Here is an 18,582-nt window from a genome sequence, read left to right as displayed (position 1 = left end):
TTATATAGATGCTGGGGAATTGAATTTGAGCTGGTAAGCTTATAAGCAAGTGCCTTTTAACCACTAAGCATTCTCCCCAGCCCTCAGACTTCTTAACGGACACTTACGTCACCTTCTTTGACCTGGCCTGATTAACAAAGGCACCCTTGTGCCCTTGAAAAGCACATGTCATAATAGTAGTGATGTTCTTATGCCCAGGAATTTATATTTTGTAGCATGCTGTCACTACATGTGATCCTGAGGACAGCCCAACAAAGTCTCTCAGAAACCTGTGCCTGGCTCCTGTTGAGGGGCTGTAGCTTTTACCTGTGGTGACAGGGCTATTCTACTTGAATAACTTTCCTTGTAGAGAAAGCAGCCAGTGAGCAGAGGGAAATTCCCCTTTGGGTGTTACCATGTGTCTTCCTGCTGAATTCTATATAGATCTTATTTGGGGAGCAATTTTTCATATATCTGTTTAACTCTATGGTCCTTTTGCACAATTTACTTTTGTTTCTTCAACATTTGGAGTATTTCTTAGAGGTGCTGTTCTCATCATTATTGACCACTGAAGTTAAAATGCATATCTAAAGTCTGTTCCTATTGTAACTGGGTAAGTCTCTCACTCTTTATAACTCATTAAGAAAAGAGAAGCAATATCCAGAGACCAGAGATAAAGAGGATTAGGGATCTCTGAGGACCAGGCCTGTCTATACCCCTCAGTTTATTTCAAGATGCTCTTATTTTACCCAAGGATTGCTGAAAGGGCTGTATCCCAGGTCAGAGGCAGAAAGGTGCTTCATCATTACTTGTTGCACTCCATACTGGATTTCAGACTGGAGACAATGTCTTCTGTTGTAGTTACCTTCTCACTGGACAAATACTTGACCAGAAGCAACTTATGGCAAGAAAGGGTTTATTTCAGAATTCAGGGAAATGCCATCAGTAGAAGAAGAAGCTGGCTCACTCCATAGGAGAGAGAGTAAAACTCAGCAGTCAGCAACATAAACAGGCGGGGCTCCAGTTGCTCTGAACACACCTTAGAGCTGGATTCAAGATCCACCCACAGTGACATACCCTCCAAAAGGCTGCTGGAGACTTAAGTTTCAAGCTTAATCAAAAATATCTCAGGGGCTGGAGAGATGGCTTAGCGGTTAAGCGCTTGCCTGTGAAGCCTAAGGATCCCGGTTCGAGGCTCGGTTCCCCAGGTCCCACGTTAGCCAGCTGCACAAGGGGGCGCATGCATCTGGAGTTCGTTTGCAGAGGCTGGAAGCCCTGGCGCGCCCATTCTCTCTCTCTCCCTCTATCTGTCTTTCTCTCTGTGTCTGTCGCTCTCAAATAAATAAATAAATAAAAATTTAAAAATTCAAAAAAAAATTTATTTATAAAAAAAAATATCTCAGGCTGGGCTGGAGAGATGGCTTAGCGGTTAAGCACTTGCCTGTGAAGCCTAAGGACCCCGGTTCGAGGCTTGGTTCCCCAGGTCCCACGTTAGCCAGATGCACAAGGAGGCACACGCGTCTGGAGTTTGTTTGCAGTGGCTGGAAGCCCTGGCGCGCCCATTCTCTCCCCCCCCCTCTATCTGTCTTTCTCTCTGTGTCTGTCACTCTCAAATAAATAAATAAATAAAAAATCTCAGGCTATGGGAGACGTACATTCATATTCAAACCACCAGAGTTTCTATACAAAGATTGGCTGCAGAGGATGAGCTGTAGAGCCAAGGTTCCCCTCTTGATCCCTGGGTCACTTAGCTGTGTGACAGGTCAGCAGATTGTTCTTGTGAAAAGTTCAACCCCCTTCCTGTGTTGATCCTACCTCAGAGAGGCCACAGCTCATCATGATTACAGAAAATAAGGCAAGGGTGGAAAAATCCTTTTAATAAGGTACAGCCCATGGGCTCAATAGCAACCATAGCCTTCCCTTTCCTTCCCTTGTAGAGGCTCCAAAAGAGGCTCCAGACAACTTGGTAGGGCTTCTGACTGCTGTGGAAGCTAAGATTTCTTTTTCCTTTTGTTTCAAGACTCCTTTTCTTACCCCTCACCCCAATTGATCTCAACACTGTACAGTGATTCACTTTATCTTGTCACAAATTTTCAGTCCCCTAGGGAAGATATAATAATACTGCCTTCACACAGCTGTGTTTGGGAGAGAGACTGACTTAACCAGCTGTCTGGCATCATCAGAGCCCAAGGACTGCCAACCTAGGGAATACAGCTGTTTGGGCTGAGCTTCTTACAGTTCTTATGACTTTGCGTTCTGTAGAACCGCTTTTTAGGTTTGTTTTAAAATGCACACCCAAAGAAGACCACCAGAAGGATCCTAGGGTATCTAGGGCCACCTGTAGGCGGAAGAGGAGGTGGCTGCTGCCACCATCCTCCTGTGGCATTTTTAAACTTGTAAAAAGAAAACCCAGAGGAGGCTAACATCACAGAGTAAGATAATAACAAATGATCAGTAAATTTTAATATCTCAATAAAGTTAAGGGGGTTATGTAACCATGATGAATCATGTTTGAAGATGTTTTTTTTTTTGAAGGGGTAATGTTCTGATATAATGTTAGATGAAATGTGTAGGATATAAAATTTGTAAAGAATATAATCTCCATTATGGAAAAGTGCTTAGCATTAAATGAGCATTCATGCAAAGCACTTAGCCCAATGTGTGTGGTATGACAAATACTTAGTAAATCACAGCTCTTGGAATGTAAATCATCTGACCACAGGGAACATATTTGTTTCATTCACTGTTAAGCCAGAGGGCCTGTGTTAAAGTAGATAGCCAAAAAAAGTTACTGTTAGATGAATGGGTGTCATTATGTACAAAGGAATCTGAAAAAAAAATCCTGTATTATCTTCTGTAATTACTTCTGTAACTGTGACAGCTTCGTTTCCTCTGTGCCTTAGCTCTTTATGCAATGTTGGGGATACTGGTTGTCATCCAGGGTTGCTTGAGAACTGAGTGAGCTGCATATAGAGCACAGGATGCACACAGGGAGCCACAGCAGGTGGCAGCTAGTCATGACAAGCACCACCTAAGTGGTGGCTTTTGTAGTTAGTCAATTCTATCATACTTTCACCTGTCATGAGACAGGTAAGAGCTGTAAAGATTTTTGTCTTTCCTTTTTGACTTTGTTGTTGTGATTTGAGTGTGAAATCCCCATGGGCTCATGTCTTCGACACTTGGTCCCCAGCTGGTGGTGCTGTTCTGGAAGGCTGCAGAACCTTTCCAAGGTGAGAACCTTTTTAAAGGAAGTGAGCCATTGGGGTGCAAGCCTTGGGGATTAGAGCCAGGCCTGCTACCGCCCAACCTCAGTCTCTGTTTCCTGATCCAACAATATATTAACAAGCAGGTTCACACTCCTGCTGCCACCACCACTTCAACGCAAAACCACCATGCCTTCCCTGCTGTGATAGTCTGTGCCCTGAGATCAAGAGCCGTAACAAAACTTCCTCACTTAGGTTTGTTTAGTTAACAGCAATTAGAATAGTAGTTGCTGCATATGGATTGAAGGAATAATAACCCCTTAAAATAGCTCGCAAAGAAAGAAAGTCTGGGGCTGGAGAGACGGCTCAGTAGTTAAAGATGCTTGCTTGTAAGACCTGTAGACCTGGATTCAATTCTCCAATGTGCACACAAACAGGCACATGCATCTGGAATTAGTTTGCAGAGGCAGGAGGCCCTGGTTTGCCCATAGTCTCTTCTCTCCTCTCTCCCTCTCCTTGTCAGTCAAACAAACAAATAAATAAATATTTTAAAAAAGAAAGATATTCTAAATGCTCACAGTGATTATTTCTAAATGGTAGAACTGAAAAGTATTTCTGTATTGTTCTTGAGATTTTCCATGTTTCCAGTTGTGTGTGTGTGTGCGTGCGCGCGTGCGCGCTTTCATGAAGGTCACCCTTCTGTACATCCTGAGACCTGCAGGGCCAACGGCAGGGCAAAGCAGAGCTCGAGCAGTGAGCAACGGCGGGGCAAAGCAGAGCTCGAGCAGTGAGCAAGCAGACGTGCTCTTCTGCGCTCCGGCGGCACCTGTCGTAGCCGCTAAGAGTTGTCCAGCCCGCAGCCCTTCTGACCAGCTCAGTAGTGCCCAGGTTGTTGTGCCAGGAGGTGCTGCACTGCAACCGCTTGTCCTGCTCTCCCTTAGCCATTGAAACAAGAAAAAGAAAGCCCACCCTTATAGGTAGCACTGAGATTTCCTTTGAGGAGAGTTGCTGAGGAGGGAAAAGGTTCCCTGTTCTATGTCAGTTTGGGAATGTTGTGCAAATACATTTCACAATCCAAAAAATGTTGTGAAACAGTTGTGAAGAACTAGGGAGAAGACCCAATGAAGAAAGAAAAGGGCTTTGGATTAATCAGTTCTGGATAAACGTAGTCAGAAAACTGTACTGTTAACAGACAGTGGATTAGATTTATCTCCACCGATTTCCATCTGTCCTGCACGGGAGATCAAAAAGGGAGGTCTGTGGAAATGGTGCCCAAAGAGATTAGAAAGGGAAGTTGAAGTTACTAAATTCTAGGATCAGCTACTAACAAAAAGTGTTCAATACCAGTTCCTGGAAATGTTTGTGGTGGAGTCCTGAACAAATGCCAGAGGCCTTTTCCTATCTTTTCTTCCTGACTTCTAAGTTCCACCAAGATCTTGGGTGTAATGATTCAACTTAAGCTTTCTTCATAATTTACAGAACTGAGTAACCTTCTTGTGACCTTTGATTTGTAGATATTTAACACCATGCCTGATGTACCCCTCACCAATACCCAGCTACACCTGTCTCGGAAGAAAAGCAGTGACTCGAAGCCCCCATCTTGCAGTGAGAGACCCCTGACACTCTTCCATGCTGTGCAGTCAACAGAAAAACGTGAGTCCCTGCTGTTTTGGGTCACAGTAGTGTGCAGGTACATCCATGCTGCCTCCTGTGCTTTGACACGGACACTTCCGGCTTTAGTTTGCTGGCCTGTGTTGCCCTTGAAGACTGGCTGCCATTGTGTCATGCTAGGTTCTGTTGCTGAGTAACCCCAGTAGGGCAGGAAGCAGAATTGCTGAGGGTGAAAAGAACAGGCTACGGTTGAGGATTCTCTTTCCAGATCTGTGGGCACATAATCTGAGTATCTTTACTCTGCCTCGTGGCAGGAGCTCAGTCTGGGCATTGCCCAGTACTCCCTTCTTTGTTAGCAGCTCTCTCACAGGACCGGTTTCCTTCCCTTCCCTCAGTTTGTGATTATTAGAAGTCATATGTCCAACTAGAATGTGCCTCTGTGAGGGGAGGATCTCTTCCTGTTCATCCTCTCCTCTCTATGCAGTGTGGAATTTTCATTATAAAATATTGGGAATTAAAGAGTTAAAGAACAATTCTGCCTTGTTCCAAGTAGCAGTGAATTACTAGCACAAATGAATCAAGTCTTTTCATCTCAGAATTTCTGAGTTCTTTGCAATAAGTGACTAATGGGTCCTAAAATATACAGGCATGCTTCTACTTTTGTAATGTGAGACTTATGTCCCAGCATTTGGGAAGCAGACTCAGGAAAAATGCTTCAAGTTCAAGACCAGCTCCGTCTGCATAGTGAGTTCCAGGTTAGCCAAGGCTACATTGTAGGCTGTATCTTAAAACAAAATGTAACAAAAACTAAATAAGAGACTTGTGTAGCTTAATGGTCAAAACCTTGTACTCTGCTAAAAGTCAGTTGTTGCTTGTTGTGCTAACATCACCGCAAGGGCAAGCTTTTACCTTTCTCAGCCTCAGTATGCTCATCTCTAAAATAGGTATAAAATGCCTGCCTCACAGGGCAGACTTGAGGGTTAATGAAATTACGCATTTCAGCACCTGGCATGAAGCCTGGAACATGGTACGGGCCAGTATCTGAGAGCTGCTACCATTAATAGATACTGTTGAGTCACACACAGATACCAGAGCTTGTCCAACCTGCAGCCAATATTTACATGGGGCCTGCAGGGGCCGTGTCTTTAAGAGACTCAAACTTGAGCTAGAGAAGTAGAGCAGTGACTTATAATAATTAATGTCGTAGAGAAATGTTCATTAAGGGAGGTCATGGCATGGAGTATCAGGCAGAAAGCAGGAGCTGTGGCTCCAGATACCCCAGTGGGCATTCTGCTTCTACTGCTGATTACTAGCTGTGGGTGACTTTGGTCAACAATCTTAGGGCCTCAATTTCTTCATTTACAAAAAGGAAGACTGGTCTCGCGGAACCGCCAACTTATTTGTGGTGACCAGGGACTGGTCCCTAAAACATAACCACCATCTTTGAGCTTTTAAATAAGAGACTTGTGTAAGAGTTGAGGCCTTGAGCTCTGCTGGAGGTTCTGGGGCTTTTGTGAGGATTAAAATGCTTTGCATGTACCAGGTGCAGAGATAGATAGAGATCAGTAAATGTTGGGAGGTTGTTATTGCTAGTCTGTGAGCCACTGCAGAAACACTGAGGACAGTAACCTGCATTGACAAGGAGAGGCTCCTCATCTGGATTGCTATGTCACCCCTTCTTTGCCACAGGATAGGTTTTATATCTTCTTTTGTTTTAAAATAATGGCCCTCCTGTATCCTACCTGCTGAAAACAAACCTCTCTGCCCCCCAAACCTCAACACATTTAGAGATGTCCTGGTATCCCATAACAAGGCCACACTTTGGAAGCTCGTACCATTTGGACTGTAATAGCTATGTTGCTTTTGGAAGTGAAGCTATTGTTACTGTTCTTGTATCGAGATCTGTTCAGATCCTTTCAGATTGTTTTCTTCAGATGAATTCCTACAAGAGTTCCTATGCCCATGGCCATGAACATGTCCAGGGTTTGGACCCTTCCTTGGCTTCTGGCTTCTTATAGTCACCTATATTCCTTTGAAAGATCTGGTGGTGGTCATCTTCTCTGTGGTGTGCCCAGGGCCTGGGCGCCTCTGTGTGTACCAGGGAACACTTGGAACAGGACTGACCTCATCCCCATCTGCTGAGCGAACAAGGCATCAGGCTACAGGGTAATGTGCTTCTCAAGTTTCCAGGAGAGCCCGGTCACCTAAGGTTTTCTACTAAGCAGAGTACAGTGCAGACCAGGACAGGGCAGAATTTATCTGTCAGTAGCCTGGGCTTGTATCAGGACAGAGCAGCAACAGCCTTGGACCTAGTCTTGAAGCATATTGTGCAACATGGAGAGAAAAGGAGGGAAATGAGGAGATAATCAATTAGGTCTTTGCCCAAGGTGAGCTTTATCACATGAGCAAGAGGCTAGAAGCCACAGACGTGTGAAAGCAGGTCTGCCTGAGCTGTGGAACAGACTGCCGCGTCCTGGGCGCAGAGCTGAAGCAATAGAGCTTCCCTCCTGACACTAGGAAACAACTGCAGTCCCCACCTGCTTGGCTGGGCAGACTAGCTTCCCCCACTTTTAGAGTAAAGCATTTGAAAAATCTGTATGTGTGCATATATGTGCATGTCTACATAGGCGTTTCATTGAATAGTGTATATAAATAGATAGATATATATTATACTTTGTTAAAATATTTTATTTTTATTTTATTCACTTATCTGAGAGAGAGAGAGAGATACAGAAATAGGCAGAGAGAGAGACAGACAGACAGACAGAGAACATGGGCACACCAGGGCCTCCAGCCACTGCAAATGAACTCCAGATGCATGCGCCACCTTGTGCATCTGGCTTACATGTGTCCTGGGGAATTGAACCTGGGTCCTTTGGCTTTATAGACAAGCGCCTTAACTGCTAAGCCATCCCCCCAGCCCTTATAGTTTATTTTGAGCACTCATTTTTCTCTGGGAAAATGGAATGATATCCAGATGGGCATGTAAAGCATCCTAACAGGGGTGGGAAAGTCAATGGAGACTAGGCAAGGAGCTGGAAGGTTCTGTAGGACTCAATCCTCTGGGTTTGAGTCCCATTTCCATCACTGTCAGACCAGTGCACTATATTTTCACACATACTACCCTCCCTTTCATCTAAGTTTGGACAAAGACAGCTTTATCAAAGAACTCTTTGGAAGGTAGTAGAAAGAATGTAAGAGCCAAAGGAAGGGGAGGAGTGCTTTACTATACTGTTTTCCAGACACACAGTGGCTGTGGCATTCATGACCTCATAGGGGCTGATGCTTCCTACAGAAGACCTGCATAAAAAAGGGGGAAAAAATGCTGACATCAAAGTAGAAGAGAGAGTAATGGCGAAGAAGAAGGAATTCAGCAGAGGAAGATTAAGGGAAGGGGATAGGAAGGATGGTGGGAGGGGATTATAATTGTGGCATGTTGTCTGGATGTACGCAAGCTGTCAATAAAAAGTTTAAGAAATAAAAACAGGAAAACAAAAACAAAGTACTCTTTGGAGTGAAAATACTGAATGAAGCATCCAGGTAGTTTGTGGGAACAAATGCATATTTACGTAGAGTAAGGTTCTTCAGCTGGAGGCCTCTTGACATAACGAGTTCTGAGCTTGGTTCTGCCCAGACTTCACTTATATCACCTCCATGCCTGTAATTTGTTTAATGCACTTTATGCTGATTTTTAAGCAACTCAGTTCTTTGCATAGTAGCACCTTGATATGTAAGATCCTCAAAGAATTTGATGGCCTCACTATATTATTCTTTACCATACAACAAAATAAATAGGTAGCTATTAAGATTTTTTTTTTAAAAAGTTCACCCACATTCTGCCTGAGAATTACCGTGCATACCTCCTGCCTGTGGAGTGTGAGCTGTAGTTTGAAGTCCATAGCCCTGCCTCTTGATTTAGACTCATCCCAATCTTCCCTCTTCACTTATGCATACAAATTCGAGATTATTTTGTCGATTTGGCTAGAACTGGGCTCAGATGCTGATAGTGGACACTGTCACTATTCCCCTGTCAGTATGTTGGTTGGAATGCCTGTAAAATTTGATGTGAACTTACCTGTCGTCTGGTTCTGTTAGAGGGTTTGCTCCACATGCATGCACATCTCCTCTGCCTTGACACTGTCAGTATCCTGCTCTTGGGAAGCTCATCTCCTCTCATGTGTTGTCTGCCTGGTTTCTTTTGAGTCTGCTTATGCTCCTGTTAATCCCTGTGAACTACCTGCAGTTGGGTAGTTTTTCTGCATTGGATTGGACAGTCTTCAGGTGAGACACTGAACAGGAAGGTTCAGGAGTAGCTCTCTTGATGCTTCCCTTCAAAATTCTGCTTGTTAATTTTCAGTGACTCTCCTCCCCTCTGCAGGGCCCTGCTCTCTGCAGAAGCTCAGATTCATTCCTTTCTCTTCAGAGTGAATTTGTAGCCTCAGGTTGTCATTATCCTCTCTCTTTCCAGAGAGGCCACTTCTGATGGTCACCTTGGGGTCTTGTAGGCTTGGTCCTATCGTTGCCCCTATACTTGAGATGAATAGAAGTATCTGGTGTGCTAGATGATGCTCATAAACATGTATCTTGCTTTCCAGAAAGTTTTTCCTCCTATGTAAATGGGCCAGTCAGGTGTCCAGGCACCTGCACATGGCTTTCTGCTTTGATCTGTTAAATGAATGAACTCTTCTCCAAGTGACATTTCTCTTTTGCCTAAAGGTAAAGCTGTCTTTAAAAGGATGACAGTGATCTCTTTGTAGCATGAAAAGCCAGAAGGTTTCTCCTGCTCTGGGCCCAGTGGATATTTACATCAGCCACAAGGCTGTGTATGGTGGGAGTGAGGCTAGGGATGAAGTGGGAGTGGCCTCTGAGATGAAATGTCTGGAAAAGAGCTAAGGGAATGATGAAAAGATGCAGAACCTAGAAGGCATCTTAGCAAGACATGCAAAGCATTCTGAAAACCACTGAGTATTCCAAGGAGAAAGGGACTGGATAGCAGAGTTGTATGGAGCTAGCCACGTTGTGTTTTCTGAAAAGAGGAATTTTGAAAATCCTACTGAAGGAAACAAGGATTCCAGTCTGAGAAAAGGACAAAATGAAGGTCCTTTGTTCAAAACACAAGGTAGAATCTTTCTCTCAGAGGTGTAGGTACTGCTTTCTCTTGAAGAGAGGCAGGCTGTATGGAAAGGATGAACTTGAAAGACATTTTCCCATCCCTTTTTATATGTTTAACATATACAGGACTACAAAACTTCTTGAGATGTTTTTTCATGCTGGGCCCTGTGTTTAACACCACATTTCAACTTCAAAATCATATGACATAGATGACATTTTAATTTTTCAGTTGGAGGGAAATAAAATTTATATTAAATAATGTAATCTGGATTAGACAGCAACAAAGTAGACAATTTGTATCCAGTCTCCTTCAAAATGCCACTATCACCCATTCATGATTCTGATGTCCAGGTTCAGAGTGTGACATTGTTACAAAAGGACATAGGGATGGTTGTTGGTGGCTGACTATGGAAGCCCATGCATTTCCAGTTCTATTCATGAACCTGGAAGTTAAATTACATTGAGCTTGGAGTCTGCCTTTCAGGAGCTGGGGTACTGGTGTGGAAAGATGAATGAATGCATTTGATAAGGAACCCTGAGGTCAAACTAGATTTGAGCTTCATTCAGTAACAATTATATATATATATATATGTATATATATATATATATATATATATATATATACACACACACACACACACACACATTTCAACTCTTGTGCCAGTCAGCCTGCTAATCCCATCATGTTCTCATCTCTTCCATCTAATTGATAATCCTTTGAGGTACAGGCTGTCAGCCACATTGCACAGACCTGTAAACTGAGGCTAGGGAGATGAAGCAGCTAGCAAATGGGAAAGGAAGAGTTTATAACTCAAAAGGTCTCTCTTCTCTGTGCCATGTTGTCTTCACAAGGATGTCATTGTCAGTTCTTGAGCCATAGAAGTGAAAACTTGGCTAGGTTGAGTTATAGAAGCAACGACAGCCATCTGTCCCAGCTTCCAGGGCTACCATGGGGGCTGTTGAGCCATATTGAATGGGTTCCTTGATATGCACACTGGCAGGCTGCCACCACATGGCAGCCTCCCATTCAGATCTAGCACTGATGCTGCTAAGAGCAGTGTGCATTCGGTGGTGGCTGTAACCTCCCAGGCCCAGGCACTCTTTCTCATTTGTGATCACCTCTGGACATATGGAACGGCACTTCTCAACTGTGCTGCCAGGCAGATGGTAGCAAAGGAGATTACCATTTAATCCCCAAGGTTCCGTTCAGATCCATCTTCTAGCAGACATGGGACCGGTCTATCAAAGTGAAAGACACTGCCACCCCAGCTGTACTTTTCTGGATGACTGCAGAAGATAGAACCAGCAGCAAGGCCTTGTACCTTTGAAATTTCTTTCAAGAGGCTTTAAATTAGCAATGACTAGTGATCTTGTTAGTGAATTTAGTATTTATACCGTCATGTTGGAATGAGATTCTTGGAAACATGCCTCTTAGACAGCAGACTATAGCAAGATTTCTAAAAATACAGATGTGGAGCTGAGGAAAGGCTTACTAGATAAGTACTTGCCACATAAGTATGAAGGTCAGAGTTCAGATCCCCCAGAACCCATGTCAATGCTAGGTGGTCAGGACAGCCTGCCTGCCTACAGTCCTAGCACTTGGTAGGTAGAGACAGGAACTCCAGGGCAAGCTGACTAGCTAGACTAGCTGAATCAGCAAACTCTAGGTTCAAGGAAGAGACCCTGCCTCAATAAATAAAGTGGACAGTAGTCAAGGAACACACCCAAGGTCTCCACATACATGTACCTATACACATATGTGAATGTACACCACACACATATACCCACAGTAGATAGAGATTGATTGGCTGATTGATAGATGGACAGACGGACGGATGGGGCATCTGTATACATCTAAGTGCACCATGGTGACTTCAGTGTTAACTCAAGTTATGTCAGCACTGGGACTGTGAATTTCTGTCACCACCAGGCCAACTCTTGGACTCCATGTCAGGGAGGGGCACAGCCTGGCATGTAGTTGGCAGTGCAGGCTCTGTACTTAGGCAGAGGGGATTTATTGCCACCTCTTCCAGCTGCCAGTATTGAGACCTGGAGGATACTACATTCCTTTTCTGAACCTCCGTCTCATCTGTCAATTGATTACTAATCATCGCTGCCCTGAAGGGTAATTTCCATGAATAAGGGAGCTAGCACTTGTAAAGTGCTTGACACATGGCCTAGAATGTGGTAGACACCTACTCACTGTTAGCTGTGATTAGGATGATTATCACCAGGCTGTACTTTTACCTTACAGTTGACTAGGAATATAGTCCCCTCTGGACTTGCACATTCCAAAGAGGCCACCAGCGAGAGAAACAGAGCTTCCTTGGTTCCAAAGACAGCTCATTTGATGCATGAGTACAAATACATCAACAGCCTGGCATATGCCGTGTAGTGTTGGTGGGGCGGAGTGGGAGCCTGTCTGGGTTCCTGGGCATTGTTTCATATGGATCATGTTAACTAGCTGCTGGGATTAGAGCTCTGATTAATTCTTTTAGCTCAGCTAATGCAGCCTGGACCCTCTCCCAGACAGGTCCAGTGAGAGGTTGAAAATTCAGCATACATACTTCTTCCTTGTTGAATAATGACTGGGAGTGCACACAATTCAAAGGCTTACATAGTGCCTTCCCCGAGCAGCCAAAGCCATAGCATGTGCCATTTCTCAGGTTGTCTGTGGAGATCCTGGGTACTCTGGACACACCTGTTTGCTTTGGCAGATGACATGTTTATCCACATGGATTCCTTTTGTCACAAAGACTACAGAAGTTGTAATGTGGCTCTTTGTTTAATTATATGTTGTTACTGTGTGTGATGGAAAACCACATAGTTGATGTGTGGCATGTGATAGAAAATAGAGGTAGGAGTATAAAGGGCGGGTGGAAAAGTTTAAGTGGAAGTGGGACGGAGAGATGGGAGAGAGGAAGAGGGAAGGTTAAGCAAAACTAGTGATAGGCAATCTAGTGGTTTGTAAGCTAATAAAAATATAATTTTAAAACTGATGTGGGGAAAGCTAGTGGCAAGAAAAAAAGTCCAATATCATTAAATGGAAAAGGGGATATTGTAGGTTTACATCTATGGTGTTGTTACCAAGTGAACAGAACAGATAATGTAGTATTTTTTTTCAGATTTTATTTATTTTTTATTAATGTATTTATTTATTTATTTTAAATTTAATTTATTAGTTTTCTTTTCAGTAAATACAGGCAGTTTGGTACCATTATTTAGGCTCATCTGTGATCTACCCCTTCCCATTAGACCCTCCTTGTTAATGAAAATGGGTCGTGCATTGTGGAGTTAGCCCCCAGTTATTGGTATGATAAATGTCGCTGCAAATCATGACCCAACATGTGACTCTGACATTCTTTCCGCCCCCTCTTCCACAAAATTTCCCTGAGCCATGTTGGGTTCATTTTTGGTCTGCTTCAGTGCTGAGGTATTGGGGCCTCTGAGGCTCTGGCTCTCTGCTTTGGTAGGAGTTGATTTTTCTCTGCGTTGATCTCCTTCCCCTTTGTGCTGGTATCCGGTTCACAGGAAAACATCACCCTTGCTTATTTCGCCAGTTGTCCTTAGTTTCAGTTGGGCCCCTTTTGAGGTATGTTGGGGCAGCTCTCTTCTTAGGATCTGTATCTATCTGGAAAAGAGAAACAGATTCTCCAACGGAGAGTAAGTTAGCACCCGGAAAATTGAGATAAAACTTACTTTTTTGATAGACAGTATGGTAGATTTAGGCCCTCTTATACCCCGTGATTGATGGTAGCTTGATATTGAAGAGTGGGCTTGTGTTTGGGTATGGTTCTGACTTGTTTCCCAGCTCCAGCTATGGGTCTAGTACCACTGAGTGGATCAGTTAGCCAAATCAAGACCAATTGATTCCTCACATGGCTGTGTACCACTATTGCACTTGTGTGGGCATCACATCCAGTTATTTGTTGCTAATTAGGTTAAACAATGTGTTGCTTGGACAGATCTTGGTCATTTCCCCCAGTCGCCTATGTAGCGCCTTCTGGCACTAGACACGCTGACTGTCTGGGGACTGACTCTCTCCTGGCTTCCGGCCATGTCATTCCATTTTACACGTCAGCTGTGTATGGAGTCTTCAGCAATAGGGTCTTACCACTGGCCTTTGGTGGGTCATCAAGTACTCTGACAGAAGTCTGATAATATAGTATTAATGTCCTTCTTTGTTAAAGGAAAATTGTGTGTGGACATGTGTATGCATGCATGTGTACTTCTGTGTATTGTACAGTAACTCTACTTTCACTTGCCAAAGTGAGCAGAGCTGGAGAGTAGCTCATATAGGATATGGGTACATATGCATGCTGCTCTGTACTGCCTGAATGGGAGAGGAATGCATATTTACTATGCATTGACTTACTTTTGTCATTAAAAACAAAATTTCTTAATGGTATCTTCTATTACTTCCATTACTAAGCCTATTTTGCAATGAGTCATGGTATAAAAATAAGTAAATACATAGGTTCTTCTTAACAATGAATAGCAGCATAAGCAATCTGTCTGTGGTTCCCTCTGATAACAGGCAATCAGGAGTAGAAGGGAAAATCACCTCAAAAGTTCGTTCTGAAAAGTAAGTTTTCTAGTAGTAATGGGGCCAAGTGGGGAGCAGTGGAGCACCTGCTTGTTTCTGGACATTCTGTTTCATTCATCCACTAGATAGAGGCTCACTCATGCCTGTGGTTTTCGATTTTCAAAACTATTTTGCCCTCCATATCTCATTCATGCATATCATTTCAATATTAGGCCACCCATAATGCCTGCTCCATTCTCTCTCGAAATCCAGTTTTCTTGGCATTCATTCCCTTTGCAAAGAAAAGGGTTATTAGGAGCACCACAAGGGGAGCGAATATAAGTCAGCCAGTCCACACAGGACCAGAACCAAAGGCTATTTGGTCTGTTTGCTGAGGACAACCTTCCAAAAACCACTGCATATCAGATGCTGTGTATATGGTCAAAATCACAGACTGGCCATATTTCTTGTTTAACAACTTAATTGTTTATGCCATCATTGCTCAAGCTGCTTTATAAGATTATCTTTAAAAACATTGCCCAAACTGTTTTTATATGCCCAAACATATTACACAAACTGTCTTTTGAGATTACTTTTATCACAGGGACTGAGGCTGAATCAGTATGAAATCAGACCACCTGAGATTTTACTGCAGCTTGACCTGCCTCTGTTTCAAGAAGCAAAAGGTATAAGGGGGAAATGCAGCAGTCTGATTCCAAGCTTCCCATGTACTTGGGTGTTTCCCAGAGATGGTAAATCAGAAACTGCTGTGCACTCATCATTTTTATTGCAAAATTCATTAAGCTGCCATGCTATTATCATTGTATCTTGTCAAGATGATGCATTACAGACCTATTGCAAAACTTTCACAGGCAGTAGAAAGTACACCTTTCTCCCAGCCGTAGCGCGGGAAGGCCTCCAGGTATTCTGCTTCACCTTCCTACTCTTTGTATAGACTCAGGGTCTTTGCAAAACTTCCATCTGTTCGGTAACTCCCTTTTCTCCTTGTTTGCTGTTTGGTGTTGTGGGGAGTTCTCGCATCTCGCCCTGTGAGCAGTCATGAGTGGTGGTTAAAGAGCCATCCTCTTCCCTCCTCTGTTTCACCTCTATTCGTAGTCATCATGGAAAGATGACATATTAGCCTGAGTCCTGCCAGACTTCCAAAGTGACATGGAAGAGCTGTTTCATGTTTACCCTCCAGTTCTGTATGCTTAGTGGGCCAGACAAGTTCAGGCCTGCCAAGACGTGTGAATTTGGCTTGGCTCTGTGCTTTCTTGCCCTTGCCTGTGGGCGCTGTGATAAACAGATCCTGCCTCCCATGTGTGATGGGGTTGCCAGTAGAGTGAGTTGGAGTTGCTTAGGAAATAGGGAAAGTGAAGTAGCTTAGCTCCCACATTTCCATGGCAACCTCCAGAACAAGCACAATATCACCAAAATTATTCTCTTTCTTTCCTTTTTTAGTTGCAATTATTTGGTTACATACTCATGTTTTTCTGCTCCTGATTTGTAGAAAACACAAAAACAGTCATCAGTACTTTGGTTCCAAGGACATCAGTGGTCCCTGTCTGGAGCACCTGCAAAATTCACTTACACAAACCTCCTCTTTCTGTTCCAGCAGAGAAGATTTTGACTGTGTTCTCTTCCATTCATTCCTTATAACCATTCATGGAGCCTTAGTGTACACAATGCATGGGCTGTGCACCAGAGAGTATGGGGAATGTCACACTCACAGGTCACTTTAACAGTGCTGTGTAGCCAGACAACACGTGCCTTCCCTGGAGTAGTTTGCATAGTTCAGGACCAAATTCATGTCCAGTTTGTTAGTCCTTTTCATGAAAGCACCCATCATATTACTGATGCATGTTTTATAAGTGGTAATTTATTTTACCATTTCCTCATTTCTGTGCTCTTGTGTTCTGTGACTAATACAAAGAGGTAATCATGTTGACAAATACACTTGGGGAAAGCCAGCATTCTTACTGACTGGTTTAGGAGCACTCCTGAGTAAGACATTCTTTCTCAGTTTGTCATTTGAATGTTCTTTATGATCTTGTTGATTTGACTCATAACTGGTTCTGTTTTCTTTTGAAGTCCACTAGCCTATAATTTTTTTCCTCTAGCAAAAAAATTGCCATCAGTCCCTGGTAGCCCTTCTGATGAGGATGCCAGGGCCAGCCTGAATCATGTATGACTCAGGATGTCCAGCTGCATTATGTGAGGCAATCTGTTCTTTCTTATTAAAAAAGAAAGTCTTCAGGTCTTGTGCTTTTCCATCAGAAGCAGACATTCATCTGCCCACAGGACAAATAGATATGTATGTCTATATCCTCCTGTTTTGAGTGGCATTCCTGAATCACTTTCTCCTCACTTACTTGAATTCACATGCTTTAGAATCATTCTTGGTATAGTTTGCCATAACCACTGAAACATGGGGTCTGCCTTTGATGTTGCTCCCCACCATTTCTCTGGAATAATCTTCACCTTCCTACTCATGCTCAAGTCAAGACTGTCAACATTGAAGCTTCTATCTTCCAACTAGAAGTTTTCATCTCATTATCTGTGATTTCAGATAATGAGACTTATCGATAAAAATAGCGCTTGTCTGTAGTCAAGGAATGCCAGGTTCTGAAAGTCCTTGTCATGTTGCCCATCAAAAGATCAAATTAGAGATCTGCCCCTAGGATGAATGTATAACAGTCCTTTGCTGCAAAGCTGTGAAATCTTACAATATCCTTTATGTGTTTTCTTCCTAATCAAATTATTCCTTTCCCTGATCTTGTGCTTTTGTTATTGTTACAGGTATCTACTTATGAAAGATCTTAAATATCTCTGTGTTTATATAGATACATGTGTTAAACTTGAGTCTGAAGAATTTCTTTAAAAAAAAAAAAAACATGGATTCTAATGCCTTCCAATAAAGTAAATGCTAGAGATCTCCAGAGGTAACTTGCATATGGCTGTTTTATTTTGTTGACGTTCTACTCCACTGACAGCCGCATCCTTGTTTTTGTCCCATCCTTTTCTAACAAGTGTATTTCCCACAAGTGTTCCTTTTGCCCTAGCTTTCCCTATTAGCACATGGAGACACATAGTCTACAACACTTTAGCAATTAATATATTCTTGAAAGCCTTTTATCTAAATTCAGTTTTTAGAATCCTATCTTATGAAAATGAATTTTATAAGACAAAATATCTTTAGATAATGTCATTTGTAACTTTGGTTTCAGAGTGTTTGTCTTCAGTTGCTGCTAATCAACTAGTATATGCTGGACATATTTATGTATTGGCCATTTAAATATATACTTGTTGATAAGTACTCAAGCATAAGCTTAAAAACAACACCAAGTAATTAGTGCAGAGGCCTGCTGGGGACCCTATTTGGTAGGCTGTCATAAAACATTCATTGAATAACTAAAAATTGCAGAATTTTTATTTCAGATCCCCTTTTTTTCTAATTAAAAATAGGGAGGGAAAAACATACTGCTCACTGAATATACTTTGATAAGTCATTGTTTTGGGTTTGTAGTGTAGTACCCTTCTCACAGACAAGAGACTATATTCTTAGGAGTTAAGGGAGTATATAGTTATCCTCTGTTTCCTTGGGATTTTGACAATTGTGTCTGGGATGGTTTATATTGATTACCAACTTGAAAGGACCTAGAATCACCTGTTAGGGATTATCTTCATTAAGTTAATTAAGGTGGGAAGACTCACCTTAACTATGGGTGGCACCATTTCATTGGCCAGAGTCCTGGACTGTATGAATAGGAGAGAGCTGGCCAAGTATCATAATTTACCTTTTGCTTCCTTACTAAGGACTGATGGTGACCAGCTGCCTCCATTCCTGCCACCTTACATTTCCCACCACGATTGGTTATTACCTAGAGCTGTAAGCTGAAATAACCCCTTCCTCCTCCCTTAAACTGATTTTTTGTCAGATATTTTGTCCCAGCAACAGTAAGGTAGCTAATACAATGCCATTGCCAGAATGGGTTCTCAAGAATCTCAAACTAAATCCCTAAAACTGTTTAGCTCTTCTCACCACATGAAGAAGAGAAGAACTAGTTGAAGGCCAAAGAAGTGTAATCTTCCTTCTGTTTGTTCATCTTGTGGATGGTGGGCATTCAGGAATCTTGATATGAGTATTTTCTG

At 42.8% G+C, this 18,582-nt stretch overlaps 1 protein-coding gene across 2 annotated transcripts in view; it reads left to right on the top strand.

Annotated features, from left to right (window-relative positions):
* Arhgap26 (Rho GTPase activating protein 26) overlaps nt 1-18,582 on the top strand; it is a 481,437-nt gene that overhangs the window by 378,991 nt on the left and 83,864 nt on the right. For both annotated transcript variants that reach the window (XM_045132425.1, XM_004664708.2), the window contains exon 19: nt 4,697-4,835. In XM_045132425.1, coding sequence (XP_044988360.1) covers nt 4,697-4,835 — 139 coding nt within the window. The remainder of the gene's footprint in view (nt 1-4,696; nt 4,836-18,582) is intronic.

Source organism: Jaculus jaculus, chromosome 13 (genome assembly GCF_020740685.1).
Source record: "Jaculus jaculus isolate mJacJac1 chromosome 13, mJacJac1.mat.Y.cur, whole genome shotgun sequence".
Lineage (NCBI taxonomy): Eukaryota > Metazoa > Chordata > Mammalia > Rodentia > Dipodidae > Jaculus > Jaculus jaculus.
Note: the sequence above shows the minus strand (reverse complement) of the source record. Positions and strands in the feature narration are given on the sequence as shown.